Source organism: Panulirus ornatus, chromosome 32 (assembly GCF_036320965.1).
Source record: "Panulirus ornatus isolate Po-2019 chromosome 32, ASM3632096v1, whole genome shotgun sequence".
In the NCBI taxonomy this organism is placed as follows: domain Eukaryota; kingdom Metazoa; phylum Arthropoda; class Malacostraca; order Decapoda; family Palinuridae; genus Panulirus; species Panulirus ornatus.
The window spans coordinates 18,896,882-18,916,563 of NC_092255.1; the positions used below are offsets into that span (position 1 = coordinate 18,896,882).

The window sequence follows — 19,682 nt, forward strand, 5'->3', positions numbered from 1 at the left end:
TTCGATACATTGCACCAGAATATTTACGTTATTCTTTAGCACAACCAGAACTGTTGCACCTAATTCATATCTACCAATAATGTTGCATTCTGATGTATGTAACCAACAGGTACTACACTGAGGAATTAAACACAGCTATGTATCACCATGATGAGGTACAGTTCGATGCGTAGAGTGATACTGTATACATGACGCGCTACGCTTCGATCTAATATCCATATATGCCTTATATCATAACCTAGTGTGTCTGCCCTCTATCTGAGTGTTACATACTTCACGTAAATGTGTTACACCTTGATGAAGTACACCTGTAAACGCCGGTGCCACCGGCCAAACAATAGTGGATGGTCAAGGCCAATATGATATGTGGTCAAGGATACAGTGTATGAATGACCTCAAAATTCCATATTGTTTTCTACACCTCATCGCTGATCACCCACAGTCGACTCGGAAGCCGGTGGCTGGTGTTGTCATACGACCATACCTTATATACTGTCAATCGCTTTTTACCAAAGATGAACTACATATGAAACAATATGATTATTCCCAGGATGAGTTGCTACCGACGCCTTACAATAATCATGAAGGACGCCAGGTGCCGGGCGGTCTGACGGGCATAGATGGTCCTAGATAACATAAACCTACTTCACAAAATCTTCCTTCGGCACAGAAGGAAATGTTTTATCACAACCACAACTCAGCCACACACGTTATACCGTGTCGTTTAAAGTAATAGGGAGAGGTTTTCTCTTTTTCCTTATCCTTCATAGTAGCAGAGGAAGACGCTGGCTGACCCTGCCAATATCTATACAGAGCAGATTTATGAACCGTTCCTCTTATGTAGTGTTAGCAGGTGAGCGTCATGACCCATGACCAGGCCAAGATCAGTCCACATAGTCGAACTAGAAAGCATTTCCTGCCTCATGACTTTTACCTCCATCAACACACATTTGTCCTTTATATATACTTAAAGTTACCAAAAATAAAGTTTCGTTTCGATGCTCAAGTCCGTTTTCGAACGGTATCACATATCTGCCTGTCATATATGCTTAAAGTTACCAAAAATAAAGTTTCAATTTTAAAGTCCGTTTTCTTACGGTATCACATATCTGCCTGCCGTTTTGGTTAAGAGGTACTCTTAGGCAACCTTTCTCCCAAACCTGTGATACGGATCCTGTATGTACCCGGGTGTGTCCTCGTCCTATCTGAGAGATAATGTATCAGCAAGTTACTGCCAGCATCAAGGAGATACCACATGCCACTACTACATCCTAGATTTCTTACTAGGTGTGTCACGGCAAATTGTCACGGTTAGCGTTCTTGACCGTGACGCATTCACGGGCCGTCCTAGGTCGAGAGCATAGGTTCGAATCGATGGTCATGGCAGTCGGTCCACAGTCAACCCAGGTGTTCATCCACTCTTAAGGGTTGGTCAATACCCTGGCTCAGGCTAGGGTATATAACTTAAATGTTAAGTGCATCTGACTTCGCGACACTCCAGTCTTAACTACACTTTCATCCTCACTCCACCTCCCTCCCTCCTCGCTACACTCGTCTGTCTTGACTACACCATCGCCCTCACTCCATCACTGCAGCCTCATCCCCACTGCTCCATCTTGACTAGGCCGAGTTAGGATGCTGTTTATTGAACTACTACTACCACCGCTGTTGCTATGGCTAGCAGTAGTGGTGTTATTACTACTGCCTCTACTGCCACAACAACTACTACAACTACTACTACTGCACTGTTACTACTTCTGCTGCTACTATTACTACAGTTAGTAATACTAATAACAATAGTGATGATAATAATGATGATAATAATTATAATAATAATAATTATAATAATAATGATAATGATAATAATGGTAATAATGATAATAATAATAATAATAATAATAATAATAATAATATAATAATGATAATAATAATTATCATCATCATGATAATAATAATGATAATAATAATGATAATAATTATAATAATGATAATAATAATAATGATAATGATAACAATTGACAATGATAATGATCATAATAATAATATCATTGAGAAGAAATAGAGCAGATGCAGCAAATTCTTCCTACGGTGGGAGACATAAAAAGTAGAGTAAAAAACATAACGGTACTTCTCCAGCAATGAAATCCGTTCAGACATCGCCCATTGTTTTTTGGGCGATTCAGGTAGAAGGGCGAGGATGTTCCAGCTGGTATATAAGACGTGGTCCCATCAGCCACCAGCAGACAGCTCTTCCCTCCTGAGCCAACATGAACTCTCTGGTGAGTCTTCACAAACTCTTCTTCAAATGTAAAGTACGGTGTACTGTACACTGGTTACGTATATCTCAGCAAAACGAGGTAAACATAATCATAGGGGGTACTGAAAGACGGTCTTATGAAGAAATAATGTTTTCTCATTTCAGACAGTACTTTTTGTTGTGGCAGTTACCGTGTGCAGCGGTGCCCAGCTGCCATGGTATCAAGGACTCTATGGTGCGTACCCCGGTCTCCACTCATGGTACAGAAGTGGTCTGCCACTCATGACACAACCCGCCACTGAGACTATGGCTCCCGTACCTATGGCTTACAACATGGCTCCCTTCGCCTCCATGGCACCTATCCATTCCCAGTACAATGCTCGCGACGAATTTGGCCAGTACTCCTTCGGCTACAACGGTGGCTTCAACAATCGCGCTGAGGTCCGTGACGCCTTCGGCAATGTGCAGGGATCATACAACTACGTGGATTCTGACGGCAAGGTGCAGACCCAGCACTACGTAGCCGATGCCATGGGCTTCCGTGTGTCCGGCACCAACCTGCCTGAGGCTACCGCCCCTGAATTCCTCGACTACGCTGCCGATGTGGCCGCCGCTAGGGCCGAACACATGGCCGCTCATGAAGCCGCAGCTGCTCCCGCTCCCATGCCCGAACCCAAGTACATTGACTACACTCCAGAGGTCGCCGCCGCCAGGGCCGAACACCAGACAGCTCACGAGGAAGCCGCAGCTGCTGCTGCTGTCTAACCGTAATGCAGTCGGTAACACCGTTCTATGGCCAACGCTGTCCTTATCATTTACTTCCTTCTTCGCTACTCCTTCTGTCTCTCTGCTCCTTTCACCTATATCCGCCAAGACTTGGTGGATCGCCCTATTCCTTTGCATTAAAACCAAAGCCACTTTAGCCGACGCTGCCACCACTATCATCGTCAGCAAAGAAGCCCATGATGTCCATGGCCTATCGTACGCAACCTACTATCTCGTGGAATAACCATCGTACAGCGCCCAGAGTCTCGCTGTCTCCTGCCAGGTTGTCCAGGCGTGTAGAGCACTTGTCATGGAGGGTTTGGTCTATGTCTGATACTACTAAAACTCTTTATCAGTTATGAACACTTGATTAAGTGAGTATCAGCAGAGAATCAAATCCTCCAAGACCTGTGTTGACACTACCATCAATGGTGGCCAGTGACATGTATCTTATATTTCACTATTCTTAATGAAAATAAAAAAAAAATATCATGCCATGTTTTCTTATGTATACCACCAACGGTAGCATCTGAGCTGAGAATTACCCATCTTCGGTAAATGCTCTTTTCTCATAAGTTGCAAATATTTATATGGAACTTCTGACACAATTGAAAAAAGGTGATAGGATATTGTCTACAAGGAACTTGGGTCTATATAGAATCAATCCAACTTTGAGAGAGAAAATGTGATAATTTGACATATGTGGGTCTCTTGCACCACACTGTTGACATATATAAACTAAACCAACCATGGCGATCACAACATGTGAATGACAGATGAGGCTGTAAGAGGCAAGAGGCAGGCACAATTCCAATAACCATCAGCAAACGCGCTTGCCCAACTTATACCTCACTATCTACCCCAACAGTTTTGCATCTGGAGATATTTGCATGACGGTATTATTCAACATTTAGTAAGAATGTGGAAGTAGGTGTTAAGTGTTGAGCAAGAGTGTGGCTGGCAGCGTGTAGCGTTCTCACTGGGAAACGAGAACACCGCACCGCACTGTGGCGAATTGTATCTTAAAGACACACAACACCTTGACATGTTACATGTGGTGCGTACTGTAACCTGTCTGACCAGATACACATTACCATAAAGTACTCGCCCACAGGAGCTGGTATGGACTACATCTCCAAGGTTTCCAAAATGAACTCTCCCAACTACATTTGTCTCATACCTGTGTGATTTGATGCCCTGTATCCCGTTATATTTCGTGTGCACTATACAGGCCTTGAAAGGACTCCTCTTTGTATCGTAATGACAGCCCAGTAACTGTAACTTGTGTTATATTTACGGGCAATAAACCTTACAGACCTCCATTCATACGTGATACAGATAATACTGCATTCAGACATATACCTTCCCGGTCTACACCATGATTTAATTAGGGTTACTAGTATAGTATGTAAACTGATGTTACAGAGAACGTGTTTCATGTTTATGTGGTACGTGAAGAGCTGCTCAGTCCTCGTGTGGTATATTGTGTTGCATACTGTGTTGCTTTCTTGTATTGTTTTCGATACATTGCACCAGAATATTTACGCAATTCTTTCGCACGACCAGAAGTGTTGTACCTCATTCATAACTACAAATAATGTTGTATTCTGATGTATGTAACCAACAGGTACTACACTGAGGACTTAAATACATCTATGTATCACCATGATGAGGTACAGTTCGATGCGTAGAGTGATACTGTATACATGACGCGCTACGCTTCGATCTAATATCCATATATGCCTTATATCATAACCTAGTGTGCCCTCTATCTGAGCGTTACATACTTTACGTAAATGTGTTACACCTTGATGAAGTACACCTGTGAACGCCGGTGCCACCGGCCAAACAATAGTGGATGGTCAAGGCCACTATGATATATGGTCAAGGATACAGTGTATGAATGACCTCAAAATTCCATTTTGTTTTCTACACCTCATCGCTGATCACCCACAGTCGACTCGGAAGCCGGTGGCTGGTGGTGTCATACGACCATACCTTATATACAGTCAATCGCTTTTTACCAAAGATGAACTACATATAAAACAATATGATTATTCCCAGGATGGGCTGCTACCGACGCCTTACAATAATAATGAAGGACGCCAGGTGCCGGGCGGTCTGACGGGCATAAGATGGTCCTAGATAATATAAACCTACTTCACAAAATCTTCCTTCGGCACAGAAGGAAATGTTTTATCACAACCACAACTCAGCCACACAGGTTATACCGTGTCGTTTAAAGTAATAGGGAGAGGTTTTCTCTTTTTCCTTATCCTTCATAGTAGCAGAGGAAGACGCTGGCTGATCCTGCCAATATCTATACAGAGAAGATTTATGAACCGTTCCTCTTATGTAGTGTTAGCAGGTGAGCGTCATGACCCATGACCAGGCCAAGATCAGTCCACATAGTCGAACTAGAAAGCATTTCCTGCCTCATGACTTTTACCTCCATCAACACACATTTGTCCTTTATATATACTTAAAGTTACCAAAAATAAAGTTTCGATGCTCAAGTCCGTTTTCGAACGGTATCACATATCTGCCTGTCATATATGCTTAAAGTTACCAAAAATAAAGTTTCAATTTTAAAGTCCGTTTTCTTACGGTATCACATATCTGCCTGCCGTTTTGGTTAAGAGGTACTCCTAGGCAACCTTTCTCCCAAACCTGTGATATGGATCCTGTATGTACCCGGGTGTGTCCTCGTCCTATCTGAGAGATAATGTATCAGCAAGTTACTGCCAGCATCAAGGAGATACCACATGCCACTACTACATCCTAGATTTCTTACTAGGTGTGTCACGGCAAATTGTCACGGTTAGCGTTCTTGACCGTGACGCATTCACGGGCCGTCCTAGGTCGAGAGCATAGGTTCGAATCATGGTCATGGCAGTCGGTCCACAGTCAACCCACGTGTTCATCCACTCTTAAGGGTTGGTCAATACCCTGGCTCAGGCTAGGGTATATAACTTAAATGTTAAGTGCATCTGACTTCGCGACACTCCAGTCTTAACTACACTTTCATCCTCACTCCACCTCCCTCCCTCCTCGCTACACTCGTCTGTCTTGACTACACCATCGCCCTCACTCCATCACTGCAGCCTCATCCCCGCTGCTCCATCTTGACTAGGCCGAGTTAGGATGCTGTTTATTGAACTACTACTACCACCGCTGTTGCCTTGGCTAGCAGTAGTGGTGTTATTACTACTACCTCTACTGCTACAACTACTACTACAACTATTACTACTGCACTGTTACTACTTCTGCTGCTACAATTACTACAATTAGTAATACTAATGATAATAGTAATGATAATAATAATGATAATAATTATAATAATAATAATTATGATGATAATAATAATGATAATAATGGTAATAATGATAATAATAATAATAATAATAATAATAATAATAATAATAATAATGATAATAATAATTATCATCATCATGATAATAATAATGATAATAATAATGATAATAATTATAATAATGATAATAATAATAATAATGATAATGATAACAATTGACAATGATAGTGATCATGATAATAATATCATTGAGAAGAAATAGAGCAGATGCAGCAAATTCTTCCTACGGTGGGAGACATAAAAAGTAGAGTAAAAAACATAACGGTACTTCTCCAGCAATGAAATCCGTTCAGACATCGCCCATTGTTTTTTGGGCGATTCAGGTAGAAGGGCGAGGATGTTCCAGCTGGTATATAAGACGTGGTCCCATCAGCCACCAGCAGACAGCTCCTCCCTCCTGAGCCAACATGAACTCTCTGGTGAGTCTTCACAAACTCTTCTTCAAATGTAAAGTACGGTGTACTGTACAGTAGTTACGTATATCTCAGCAAAACTAGGTAAACATAATCATAGGGGGGACCTGAAAGACGGTCTTATGAAGAAATAATGTTTTCTCATTTCAGACAGTACTTTTTGTTGTGGCAGTTACCGTGTGCAGCGGTGCCCAGCTGCCATGGTATCAAGGACTCTATGGTGCGTACCCCGGTCTCCACTCATGGTACAGAAGTGGTATGCCACTCATGACACAACCCGCCACTGAGACTATGGCTCCCGTACCTATGGCTTACAACATGGCTCCCTTCGCCTCCATGGCACCTATCCATTCCCAGTACAATGCTCGCGACGAATTTGGCCAGTACTCCTTCGGCTACAACGGTGGCTTCAACAATCGCGCTGAGGTCCGTGACGCCTTCGGCAATGTGCAGGGATCATACAACTACGTGGATTCTGACGGCAAGGTGCAGACCCAGCACTACGTAGCCGATGCCATGGGCTTCCGTGTGTCCGGCACCAACCTGCCTGAGGCTACCGCCCCTGAATTCCTCGACTACGCTGCCGATGTGGCCGCCGCTAGGGCCGAACACATGGCCGCTCATGAAGCCGCAGCTGCTCCCGCTCCCATGCCCGAACCCAAGTACATTGACTACACTCCAGAGGTCGCCGCCGCCAGGGCCGAACACCAGACAGCTCACGAGGAAGCCGCAGCTGCTGCTGCTGTCTAACCGTAATGCAGTCAGTATCACCGTTCTATGACCAAAGCTGTCCTTATCATTTACTTCCTTCTTCGCTACTCCTTCTGTCTCTCTGCTCCTTTCTCCTATATCCGCCAAGACATGGTGGATCGCCCTATTCCTTTGCATTCAAACCAAAGCCACTTTAGCCGACGCTGCCACTACTCTTGCCGTCAGCCAAGAAACCCATTATGTCCATAGCTCATTGTACGCAACCTACTGTCTCGTGGAGTAACCATCGTACAGCACCCAGAGTCTCGCTGTCTCCTGCCAGGTTGTCCAGGCGTGTAGAGCACTTGTCATGGAGGGCTTGGTGTATGGCTGATACTACTAAGACTCTTTATCAGTTATGAACACTTGATTAAGTGAGTATCAGCAGAGAATCAAATCCTCCAAGACCTGTGTTGACACCTCTTACCACTAGTGGATGCCCAGCTTTATGGATCTTATATTTTACAATTCTTAATAAAATAGGAAAAAATATTATACCATGTTTTCCTTTATATACCAGGAACGGTAACATATGAACTGAGAATCATTCATGAAAGGGAAAGAATCTTTTCTTATTAGTTCCAAACTGACATTTCCAATCTATATTCATTGTATTTCTTAGGAGCTCTTACGCAAATATAAAAAAGGCAATAGCATGTTTTCCAAACATACCATCAAATTACCCTAGCTTTGAAGAGAGAGAGAGAGAGAGAGAGAGAGAGAGAGAGAGAGAGAGAGAGAGAGAGAGAGAGAGAGAGAGAGAGAGAGAGAGAGAATATGAAGTATGGGATTCAACCGCACCCCCACTATTGTCATAAAAACTAGACCAGCCATCACGACCACTACAGTTGAATGTCAGAGGAGAGTGTATGAGGTGGGAGGAGGCAGCACCTACCACTGGGTGACTTGATGCTGAGGATCACCATAGCATCAGTCCTTCGTATCGGAAAGTTCGTAATTGTCTTGTGCTAACATTACTGCGAGACTATTCACCACACATTTCACAGCGGAGGTGTTCTGTGCCTTATAAGCATCTACAGCAGGCTGAACTATGTCCACAAACCTGCTTTTTTTCTCCCCCTTTTACATGGAGTGATGCTGTTGAGCAAGTTTAAAAAACTACGTATATTTCCAGTTTAATTACGGATCTTTCTGTACAGGAGATCTAAAAGAACTCTCAATCGTCTTTAGTATAATCCTCAGAATGAATTTGTCTACTATTGTTTACCTTATAGCTCCGGATCCCATTTTCTCAAAGAATCGAAACCTTTTAAGTGCTGGAGGCGGCTGAGCGAACCTACCTGGACCCTGTGAGCAAGGTGTATGGCCAACACTGTGTGACCAAACGTCCTCGGCTTCCGCGCATCCAGCACTAACCTGCCCAAGGCTGGGCCACTGGGATCGAGAAGTTCGGTTTTTGCCGCTGTCAGATGTTGACTTAATTGAACTAGCCATTGTTCATCCTGTGCAATCATTAGCCCCTAGTGGCACAGATGATACCAATAGATATTGCAAAACTGGCTTCCTGAGATGGTTACGCTCTCAATATTTCAGGATCTTGTATACAATGTGATGCTGTCATTTCTTGATTAGTTTATATAAACCCTTTTATATACGACTCGGTTTTCTCACTAACTAAAACAGAATGTTATTGCGTGTTTATGTGTCCGTACCTCCGTTCACATACATTACAATTCATATTGATTGATATTTCCATCGTTTCGGAAGAAACCAGAGCGTCAGGAGCGTCTATATTGTAGCCTGAATTGAGAAGTGGAAATATCACGTAGTCTACTGAATTTCTTGCATACACAACACTCTTGTTTTCTTTGATGCCTTTTTTATGATAGAAAATGGATCTTCTAGCGCTTGTTCGCAATCATCTCCCCGCTTCAGCAACATCCCTTCGTTGGTTCCTAACTGCAGTTTCTCTACTTCAGTTTGATAACCCATTACTGTGTTCAGCAGCCTCTTTATCTACCGTTAAGTCTGGCTGAAGCATGAAATGTGCCATGTTCTCGGAGACCTATGTGAGAGGAGACCCACAATAGCTTGCACAAGATTCCCTTTTCCTTGTAGTGCACACGATGCTGTGTATGTCTTCAGAAACAGGCATGTTATTTTCTGTTCTTGCGTTATCTTAGTACAAGTGATGGAGTCGAAGATGATCAGAGTGTCTGTTGTTATAGTTTCTACATGCTGAAGAGGGTGGGTTGTGGCGTAAAGCCTAGTTTATATGGTGATGCTGAATCATTTATCAAAGCAATCTTCGTTAGCTACTCTGGACTGAGTTAAGAATGGAAGCACTTCCAGCCCGACCATTGGTAGATTTGAGAGAGCTGTCAGGATTGTGTGTGTTGAGTTTCAGTCGATGATATACGGTAATTGTTCATGTAAGTGTTGAAGATCAGCACTTAAGAGCCACATAGGTAAAAGTACGTCGGAGTACTGTAAACATTGTCATACGACTTGTCAAAATTTTCTTTGGATTCCTTTTGATTCACTTGTTTCCTGACGTATTCGCTTCAACAATTCTACGGACACGGCACAAACTGGATCACCAGATCGAAGGCTCAGTCCTTCCATGAGATTGAGTTCATGTATTTCGTTGATCTTCCACTCTACCTACACTTAGGTCCTCCTACATGGGGAATACTTTAATGGTCTCTGAACAGCCCCAGAGTAATTTCTCAAAGGGTCGCTTTTATTCTTTATTTCATTTTTTTTACATTTTTTCCAAGGGATCACTTTGCCTTTATGCTGTTCCGTAGAACCAATGTCAGCGCTTGGTAGCCTACTAAAGACTAGGTGAAGTATAGCATTTTGTTAATTGCTATATAACATTAGCCTCATAGTTGAGGTTATTTCCTGCCTCAATGAGTTTTGAATAAGTCGTATAATGGTCGATTTTTTTTTTTTTGTATATACTGATTGTATTACGCTGGAACTGTGCTACATAAGGTATGTAAGAGAAGACACATCGTCAATATTCTGGATGCTCTTGGTCCCCTGCCAAACCCTCGTCATAGACTCAGGCAAGTAGAGCTCCATTATATGTCCAATGCTCCTCCCCCTCATCGTCTATTTTCATTCTCGCCATGGTCATCAGAACTCTGCCTAGCCTGTCAGGGTACAGTGTACCAATCCCAACCCATCTGCTCTCCTAGCTCATCAACTCCAACGTCTCTGTTCCTGGTGACGTTCGCGAAGCCTAGCACCCTCTGTGTTGTACTCACTCCAAAGCTAAACTTTCTCCTATCAAGGAAATTAAGCGTCTACTACATGACTTGCAGGAGTAAAGCACTTGTTTTGTGGGGGTTTGGTCGACCGAAGAAGAATATCGAGACAGGTCGAAGACCAACACTTGTACGAAGCTGTGTTCACTTTCCCGAAGAATCATGACACATTATTCGTGGACAGTTACGCTGCCCTGGTCACCATATTGCTCTTTCCGTTGATTGATAAGCTGTGGCAGACCTCCAGCAGCGATGACAATAACCTTAAAGAAATTAAAGACAGATTTTAGGATGATTCATTCTAACTCTAAACATTTCTTGCTTGAGAAACCCATCTGCCACTAAAGACAACTTAAGACAGATGAATGAATAGCGTTTTATTCTGAGCTTCTTTTTCAATACCCATTTTTAACAGGAACAAAGCTACAGCATAAACATATGGATGCTTGCTTCTCCAACATATTCTTGTCAGATCAGCCGATACAAGAATGAGAACAATGCCAAGCGGATGACTGAGGTCAGAGGCGTGGTATGGCAAGATAGAATGTTGAGCTGAACAAGTTTTACGACCTTAGTGAATCAAGGCGAATTTGTCCTACTTTTTACACAAACCGATAATCCAGCAACATACCCTTCAAGGCAGTTCAGCTTTGTGCAGAATGCAGCTAGAAGCAGAGGAACGCTGTGTTGCGCAATGCTGTACGCTTTACGGGACATGCCTGGCTCTGGTTATAGTGTCATGTTTCACAAATTCTTCGTATTTTACATGTTATTGCTAGTGTCCTTAGTACTGAGCATCTTGACGAACTACACCCACCTGTCAAGCACTTGCTAATACACATTTTCGCAGAATAAACTTTGATCTTGAGCAAGTCATTGGTACATCTCTGATAATAGCCTTACCTATGACAGTCGACGTTCTAATGCAGTCCATTGATTATATGAAACACCGGAATAGTATATTAATGAACCGACATCACTGTGGCGCATTCGGCATGTCCTCTGCTTTGCGAACATCTTATTACTGGAGATTATCGAAAGTATTTCGGTGTTCTGAATAGTCATATAAAAAGAAAAAAAACACAGGAATGTCAAAGGAGACGAGACAAAGCATAAAGGTAATGGAACGGTAGTTCTATGATCGTAAGAATCCGTTCAGACCTCGCCCCTGTTTTTCCTCCCCATGCAGCTAGGATGGTGAGGATACTTCCGCTGGCACCCGAGGTCACAGTGGCCACCAGCAGGCAAATGAAGAACACGGTGTATCGTACAGACAGTTCAGTTCATTGCGTGTAAATGATACATTGTTTTTGGCCAGTATAAAAAAAAAAGAAAAGTTACGATACAAAAGTCATCTTTTACGATTTCAGACTAATGTTTACCGCAGCGGTTACCGTGTGCAGCGACGCCCCGCTGCCATGGTATCCAGGACTCGATGGCGCGTACCCCGGTCTCCACCCATGGTACAGAAGTGGTCTGCCACTCATGCCACGACCCAACATGAAGGCTACGGCTCCTGTACAACATGATGGCTTCCTTCTCCTCTATCGCATCTATCCCAGTGTTATGTTCAAGACAAATCTGGCAGGGAATCCTCCGGCTTCACAATGGTTTCAGCGCTCGCGCTAAGGGTGCGTGACGCCCTCGCCAATGACGCTAACGGTCAGGTGCAGACCCAGCACTACGTGGCCAATGCTCTGAGCTTCCGTGTGTCTGGCACCAACCTGCCTGAGGCTACCGCCCCTGAATGCTTAGACTACGCTGAAGATGTGGCCAACGCCAAGGCCAACCAACAGGCCGCTAACGAGACTGCAATGCTCCCTCTCTCTCCTCTGCCTGAGCCAATGTACATTGACTACGTTCCAATTGCCACCGGTGTTAGCGCCGACGAACAGGCCGCTCATGAGGATGCACCTGTCCCCGGCCCGCCTTACCAGAGGTTAGGCACCTCACATCGATTACTCTGAAGAGGATCGCTGACGCAGGACACCAAAGCATCTCACGAGGAAGCCGCAGCTGTCAGATCGTAAATCCGATAAATGACACTGCACTATGGACGCCCTCGTTCTCTCTCTTTATCTCTCTCTCTCTCTCTCTCTCTCTCTCTCTCTCTCTCTCTCTCTCTCTCTCTCTCTCTCTCTCTCTCTCTCTCTCTCTCTCTGACCTACACCCACCATGCCTGGGTGGACTGCTTCCCCAACACATGTATATATATAACCATCTTGAACCCACGTCATCCACCACTGCCACCACCACTATTGCCGTCAGAGCCACGCAGTCCAATTTACGCAGCCTGTTATCTCATGGAATAACCTCTCGTTTCGTACATCCTCCTCTGTCACTCACTTGTAGTCGTCGTAATGGCTGGTTTAGTCATTGTGGCTACAATGTGTTGGAGTGAAACAGCGAATATTACTTTTTTTTTTCTCCAGCGTTTTTATAGTTGGGTTACGTTGTCAAATAGAGTTCAATATCTAGCGAAAAGGTATCGTATTCTGAAGGCTTCTCTAATTTCACAGAATTATGATATGAGATCTGAAATGTTACCCACTTTCAACACAGATAAAGGATTACTGATTCTTGTCATTCAAATTTTCCATATTAGACATCATTGCCGGGATACATACAAGAAACAAATATTGTATTTTAGTTTATTGAAAGACAGTCTCAAATTTATACATCACAAGAAATTGGCAGCCACTGATGTTAAGGGGGGTGTCAACACCAAGTCTTGGAGGTTTTGATGCTCTGCTGATACTCACTTAATCAAGTGTTCGTAACTGATAAAGAGTCTTAGTAGTATCAGACATAGACCAATCCCTCCATGACAAGTGCTCTACACGCCTGGACAACCTGGCAGGAGACAGCGAGACTCTGGGTGCTCCACAATGGTTATTCCACGAGGTAGTAGACAGCTGTGGACAACATGAACTGCGTCGTAGACGGCAAGAGTGGCAGGAGTGTCAGTTTATATGATTTTAAGTGGGGAAAGGTGGAGATGTAGAAGGGACGACATTCTACTATGGCTGGATGTAAGTCAGAGGAACAGAGACACAGCAAGGAGAAGCAGAGAAAAGAACTGCTGCTAAGGGCAGCGTCAATAAGGGCAAATTATTCAGTGGCTTCAGGTTTGACAGCAGCGGCAGCTGTGGCTTCTTCGTGAGCGGCCATATGTTCGGCTCTGGCGGCGGCTACATCTTCAGCGTAGTCAATGTACTTGGGCTCGGGCAGGGCCTCATGAGCAGCCAGGTGTTCGGCTCTAGCGGCGGCTACATCTTCAGCGTAGTCAATGTACTTGGGCTCGGGCAGGGCAGCGGGAGCTGCTGCGGCCTCGTGAGCGGCCATGTGGTCGGCCCTAGCGGCGGCAACATCTTCAGCATACTCGAGGTATTCAGGAGCGATGGCCTCGGGCAGGTTAGTGCCTTGGACACGGTAGCCAAGGGCATCGGCTACGTAGTGTTGGGTCTGCACATTACCGTCGGCGTCCACGTAGTTGTATGATCCACGCACATTGCCGAAGGCGTCACGGATCTCAGCGCGGTTGTTAAAACCACCGTTGTAGCCGAAGGCGTACTGGCCGAATTCGTCCTGAGAGTTGTACTGGGTATGGATAGGTGCCATGGAGGCGAAGGGAGCCATGTTGTAAGCCAGAGGTGCTGGAGCAATGGTCTCGAGCTTAACAGGTTCCTCAGCCAAAGCCTTCATGAGTGGCAGACCACCACTGTACCATGGGTGGAAACCGGGGTACGCACCATAGAGACCTGGATACCATGGTGCCTGGGCACCACTGCACACGGCAACTGCCACAGCAGACAATACGACCTGAAAAGATAAATGGTGGCTTATACTTCATTACTCTTCTCTATCTATTGCTTGTTTTCATATATGGAATATATATAGGTCCTGCAGTAACTCCTTGCGTCTACAAACTACTACTAATGAAGACTCACCAGAGCGTTCATGTTGACACAGAAGGAAGGAGCTGTCTGGTGCTGGTCGGTCTGACCACAGCTTATATACCAGTCGGAGCATCCTCACTCCCTTGCCTTGATGAAAAAAACATGGGAGGGACTTAACGGTTTCACGTACGTATGGATGCCCCATTAGGTAGTTTTTCCCCGAGTACTTTGTTCTGTTCATTTTGTGTTTCTATGAACATTTCCGTTATATATAGAGTTCTTGATACTTATTAAAATATAATCAATACTTTCATTTCAAACCTTTATTTGTCTAATATATACATGCAATATTGTTAGTAATAGAGGATCTAAAAGTATGTAGGTATGTAACATTCAGGAATATATATCCTCATAAGTTTATGAGCTAACCAACAGGTGAAGGTTATGCTTCATGTGTAGTTGTAATCCAGAGGTTATCATGAGTTACGTGGCCCCACAATCTGTCATATGTACAACGTCCTTCAATATGTACATCGTGTTAAGTTAGTAGCAGCTGATAACACTGATGCCTGCAGATATTTGCATCAACTTTTGAAGCGGGTGTAAGACTGCTTCTGTGTTTTTACGGAACCCTGTTATCTGAGAGAAATATATCAGGAGAGTCACCAAGAATCCAAAGTCGGATCATATATATATATATATATATATATATATATATATATATATATATATATATATATATATATATATATATATATATATATATATATATATGAAGACAAAAGCCACAATCACCTAATGGTCTTACGTAAGATAGACTCTCCAGAGATCGAGCATTTATGTTGGTTTACAGTAAACGTAAACTTCTAAGAGTTACGCAAATTTGGAGGTGCGACATATTTTCTGTCATACAAATCAACAAACAACGGAATCTGTGTAGCTGAGATATGTGTGGAGTTACTCATCTCATCCTCCACCCGAGTCACTTGTCTCCCTTCTGTAACATAGATGAGATGCGTCAGTCATAACCAACCAGTCTCCTTCGTTATGGATGTAGGGCATTCACATAGCAGCCCTCTGCTGGCAGTTTCTTAAGTCTCTGAATGTAACAACGATTATCATTCTATAAAGGATAATCATTTGTGGCAAAAGTGCGGTTACACATCGACTGTTGCCGACATCTTGTTCACAGTTCATTATATTTCAGTGTATAGAATTAAGCTATATTATCACTTTTGGTTTGGAGGTCTGTATTTGGCATCAATATGTAGCTTGTCTTTATTTTCGTCACTATATCAGGGCAGGTAGAGCTGTATTGACTTCCAACCATCATGCTTACTTTAATTCCTTCATCAATTATGACACCTATTTCTGTCTCCAGAAAATTGTTTTAAGTAACAGGTTGAGTCAATTTTTTTTCCCTTTTTTTGTGCGTGTGTGTGGTACTGTCAATTCTTTTTTCTTTTTTGTGCGTGTGTGTGGTACTGGAGGACAGTCATATCCTAGATGGGAATTTTTCAAGACGTGCTCATTCCTGCAGTCTATATATGATGAATCCACCACTGAACCAAATTTCATACACTTTGTATGACAAAGTTCATCAGTCGTTCTACGGGCTGGTCAGACTTATTAGCTTCGACAGACCAATGCTGCCTCAAAATTCGGTTAGACACATATGCCGAACCAATATCTCCTGGTGCTGATGAACCTCATACCATATCTGGAACACCTCTTCCAATGTTGATTAGACCATTCCTAAATGCTCAAGTGGCTGATCTTAATATGTCACTTTTGATAAGCACCGTAACAGGGCTCATTGATCTTATGTGGTATATAACGGAAGATTGTTTTGTTCATACTGACTAAAAGAGATGTGGAAGAAGAGCCAATTCAGATATGCTTTTAGCACACCATACATTAGAGGATGAAGATGTAGTAGGTATATACGTAGAGTTTATGAAAGACATCTTATTTTACATCATCTGATACAAGAACGTAGAGTATGGCCAAGTGTAATAGATGGGGTTGATATCTTGTAAGATATCAACGCACGTCCTCGAGATAGGTATAACAAAATGATATTTTATGTCTTGGTGTAAAACATGAGGATCTACCACGTCAGCTATGATGTTTGAGGATGTAGAAGCCGCTGATGTAACATCTCAGAACATCATGAACCAATCCTGTGGGACATCACAACATCCTCCCTATTCTCTCAACATTGTATTTCAAGTCTTGAATGATATTGTCATACAAGTTTTTCCAGTTGTATTACTGTTGGAGTAGCGCTTACCAGGGGGTCATAGGAATGGTTCAGCACAGCGTCATGTCATTCAGTGGTGCCCATCTCTTGTTTCGTACACCTTCCTCTCTCATTCACTTGTAATGGTCGTTATGGTTGGGTTTGGTTAATATGGCAGTAATATGCTACAGAAAAGCCCCATATATCCATATACTTACCTTTATATGTTAAATGTCAGTCAAGTTGAAAACTATTGATCAATGTGTTTTATTCGCTCTAATTCATTTGTTTGTTTACATGATTCAAAAGAGAAAATCATGATGAAAATTGATATACTGTGATAGGTTAGTCAACATATACTTTCAACAAAAATAAAAAGAAATAGTGTTTTTAGGCATGGCTTCCGTCTTTGTGTATAATCGTTGCTGGGGTAAATAGACAAAGAAATACTGTATTATCTTTATTGAAAAATAATCTCAAATTTTTACACCACATGATATTGGCAGCCACTGATGTCAGGGGGTGTCAACACCAAGTCTTGGAGGTTTTGATGCTCTGCTGATACTCACTTGATCAAGTGTTCGTAACTGATAAAGGGTCTTAGTAGTATCAGACATAGACCAAACCCTCCATGACAAGTGCTCTACACGCCTGGACAACCTGGCAGGAGACAGCGAGACTCTGGGTGCTGTAAGGCGATTCCTCCACGAAGTAGTAGGCTGTTGTGGACAACATGGACTCCGTCGTGGACGGCAAGAATGGAAGGACGCTCGCCTTACGTAGTTTTAAATGGGAAAGGTGGAGATGTAGAGGGACGACATTCTACTATGGCTGGATGTAAGTCAGAGGAACAGGGACACATCAAGGAGAAGCAGAGAAAAGAATTGCTGCTAAGGGCAGCGTCAATAAGGGCAAATTATTCAGTGGCTTCAGGTTTGACAGCAGCGGCAGCTGTGGCTTCTTCGTGAGCAGCCATATGTTCGGCTCTGGCGGCGGCTACATCTTCAGCGTAGTCAATGTACTTGGGCTCGGGCAGGGCCTCATGAGCAGCCAGGTGTTCGGCTCTAGCGGCGGCTACATCTTCAGCGTAGTCAATGTACTTGGGCTCGGGCAGGGCAGCGGGAGCTGCTGCGGCTTCGTGAGCGGCCATGTGGTCGGCCCTAGCGGCGGCAACATCTTCAGCATACTCGAGGTATTCAGGAGCGATGGCCTCGGGCAGGTTAGTGCCTTGGACGCGGTAGCCAAGGGCATCGGCTACGTAGTGCTGGGTCTGCACATTACCGTCGGCGTCCAGGTAGTTGTATGATCCACGTACATTGCCGAAGGCGTCACGGATCTCAGCGCGGTTGTTAAAACCACCGTTGTAGCCGAAGGCGTACTGGCCGAATTCGTCCCGAGAGTTGTACTGGGTATGGATAGGTGCCATGGAGGCGAAGGGAGCCATGTTGTAAGCCAGAGGTGCTGGAGCAATGGTCTCGAGCTTAACAGGTTCCTCAGCCAAAGCCTTCATGAGTGGCAGACCACTACTGTACCATGGGTGGAAACCGGGGTACGCACCATAGAGACCTGGATACCATGGTGCCTGGGCACCACTGCACACGGCAACTGCCACAGCTGACAATACGACCTGAAAAGATAAATGGTGGCTTATTACTTCATGACTCTCCTCCATCTATTACTTGTTTTCACATATGGAATATATATAGGTCCTGCAGTAACTCCTTGCGTCTACAAACTACTACTAATGAAGACTCACCAGAGCGTTCATGTTGACACAGAAGGGAGGAGCTGTCTGGTGCTGGTCGGTCTGACCACAGCTTATATACCAGTCGGAGCATCCTCACTCCCTTACCTTGATGAAAAAAACATGGGAGGGACTTAACGGTTTCACGTACGTATGGATGCCCCATTAGGTAGTTTTTCCCCGAGTACTTTGTTGTGTTCATTTTCAATTTGTATTTTGTGTTTCTATGAACATTTCTGTTATATAGAGACCTCTTGATACTTATGAAAATATAATCAATACTTTCATTTGAAACCTTTATTTGTCTCATATATACATGCAGTATTATTAGTAATAGAGGATCTAATAGTGTGTAGGTATGTAACATTCAGAGATATATATCCTCATAAGTTTATGAGCTAACCAACAGGTGAAGGTTATGCTTCATGTGTAGTTGTAATCCAGAGGTTATCATGAGTTACGTGGCCCCACAATCTGTCATATGTACAACGTCCTTCAATATGTACATCGTGTTAAGTTAGTAGCAGCTGATAACACTGATGCCTGCATATATTTGCATCAATTTTTGAAGCGGGTGTAAGACTGCTGCTGTGTTTTTAACGGATACCTGTTATCTTAGAGAGATATATCAGGAGAGTCACCAAGAATCCAAACTCAGATCGTAAAGTGTTTATTGGAAAATAGACGGTACTATACGTAAGGTAAACTCTCCAGAGATCTATCATTCATGTTGGTTTACCGTAGGCGTAAACTTCTACGGGTTTAACAGATTTGGAGGTGCAACACACTTTCTGTCATACAAAATAATAAACAACGGAATCTGTGTAGCTGAGACATGTATGCAGTTACTCATATCATCCTCCACCTGAGTCACTTGCGTCTCTTCTGTAGCATAAATGCTTCAGTTCATCACCACCCACTGTCCTTCGTTATGGATGCAGGGCACCCATATAGCATCCCTCTACTGGCAAATCCTTAAGTCCCTGAAAGTACACATTGTCCT

At 43.5% G+C, this 19,682-nt stretch overlaps 3 protein-coding genes across 3 annotated transcripts in view; all 3 read left to right on the top strand.

The window, feature by feature from the left end:
* Nucleotides 1-19,682, top strand: part of LOC139759112 (ras GTPase-activating-like protein IQGAP1) — a 424,460-nt gene that overhangs the window by 273,362 nt on the left and 131,416 nt on the right. The gene's annotated exons all lie outside the window — the stretch shown is intronic.
* LOC139759333 (cuticle protein 6-like) lies at nucleotides 2,193-3,514 on the top strand. Its single transcript, XM_071681459.1, has 2 exons — nucleotides 2,193-2,279; nucleotides 2,423-3,514. The coding sequence occupies exons 1-2, from the start codon at nucleotides 2,268-2,270 to the stop codon at nucleotides 3,020-3,022; spliced, it is 612 nt and encodes a 203-aa protein (XP_071537560.1). The 5' UTR covers nucleotides 2,193-2,267; the 3' UTR covers nucleotides 3,023-3,514.
* Nucleotides 6,773-8,053, top strand: LOC139759334 (cuticle protein 6-like). Its single transcript, XM_071681460.1, has 2 exons — nucleotides 6,773-6,814; nucleotides 6,959-8,053. The coding sequence occupies exons 1-2, from the start codon at nucleotides 6,803-6,805 to the stop codon at nucleotides 7,556-7,558; spliced, it is 612 nt and encodes a 203-aa protein (XP_071537561.1). The 5' UTR covers nucleotides 6,773-6,802; the 3' UTR covers nucleotides 7,559-8,053.